Genomic DNA, 1190 nt, shown 5'->3' on the forward strand with positions numbered 1-1190 from the left:
TAGTAATATTTATTATATTATATATATATATGTGTGTGTGTGTGTGGTGTGTGTGTGTGTGCGTGCGTGCGTGCGTGCGTGCGCGCGTGCGTGCGTACGTGCGTCACGAGTGGGGAAACAGGTGAATAATCGATTCGGTGCGAAAATGTCCAACACCAGATATCTCACGAAATGGTAACGATTGCACGGACACTGCAAAATCAATGTACTAAACAATATTTGTTCTGAGCAAATCGATAACGAAGGAACCTAGCCTAATGATTTTTTTATCGCATTGGTCATAGCACAATAAGCACGCGTGGGCACGGGGACACCTGGCATCTGCGTCGCTATCATACCAACAAGTCTGCCCGCCACAAAACGCACAGCGCCCCAGCGAATCTATCGCTCACTGTGCAGCAGCATCCATAGAGCATGCGCACAGCTGCTCCATCAGCTGCTGCGATTCCTACTCCGCCCTGCTAATGCATGTAATATCCGCATGCGAGCGCTACAGTTCACCGACCGCCATTTTGAGAGCAGCGTTAGCTAGCATATCGACATCATCGGCACAGCAACGACGACCAGATAGAAACGTTTTTCAGCCATGAAGCGCAAGACAGTGAGGACCCTATCCCTCATAGTGTGCACATTCACCTACCTGCTCGTTGGTGCTGCTGTATTTGATGCCCTGGAATCAGACAAGGAAATGGAAACTCGCCAGCTTCTGAAGAGCCTCGAGTCTCGGCTCATGGAGAAATACAACGTTTCCGAGGAGGACTACCGACGACTGTCGCATGCCATCACGTTCAGGATCCCACATAAGGCCGGTAGGCAGTGGAAGTTTGCGGGAGCATTCTTCTTCGCAGCCACCGTGATTACGACAATAGGTAAGATTGAGTCAGGTGTGATTGTGAATAAAACAGTAATCATAATATTGACAGGCGTACTCGTGAGTGCGTGCGTGCGCGTGCGTAGGTGCGTATACGTGTCGGCTCTGTGTGTTTCTTTTTCTGTTGTGTCGTTTCGTGTCGTTTCTCGTACCCTGTTATTTGTTGTGTAACGTGACTGTGTGTATGTGCATGGGTTGGTGTGAAAGAGACAAAGAGATGGAGATGGTGGAGTAGGCCTATATAGTTTATATATATATAGATATAGTAATATAGTTTGCATACGTGTGTAGTGTGTGTGTGTGTGTGTGTGTGTGTGTG

General features: G+C 48.1%; 2 protein-coding genes across 3 annotated transcripts in view; one reads left to right on the forward strand and one right to left on the reverse strand.

Moving 5' to 3' along the window:
• Positions 1-1190, reverse strand: part of LOC106810077 (trafficking protein particle complex subunit 9-like) — a 207241-nt gene that overhangs the window by 29056 nt on the left and 176995 nt on the right. The gene's annotated exons all lie outside the window — the stretch shown is intronic.
• The window catches only part of LOC106810117 (two pore potassium channel protein sup-9-like), a 6275-nt gene continuing 5599 nt past the window's right edge, over positions 515-1190 (forward strand). The window contains exon 1 of the mRNA XM_014813395.1: positions 515-869. Within this exon, the coding sequence (XP_014668881.1) occupies positions 587-869 (283 nt within the window). The 5' untranslated portion in view covers positions 515-586. The remainder of the gene's footprint in view (positions 870-1190) is intronic.

Source organism: Priapulus caudatus, unplaced genomic scaffold, assembly GCF_000485595.1.
Source record: "Priapulus caudatus unplaced genomic scaffold, Priapulus_caudatus-5.0.1 Scaffold16, whole genome shotgun sequence".
NCBI lineage: Eukaryota > Metazoa > Priapulida > Priapulimorpha > Priapulimorphida > Priapulidae > Priapulus > Priapulus caudatus.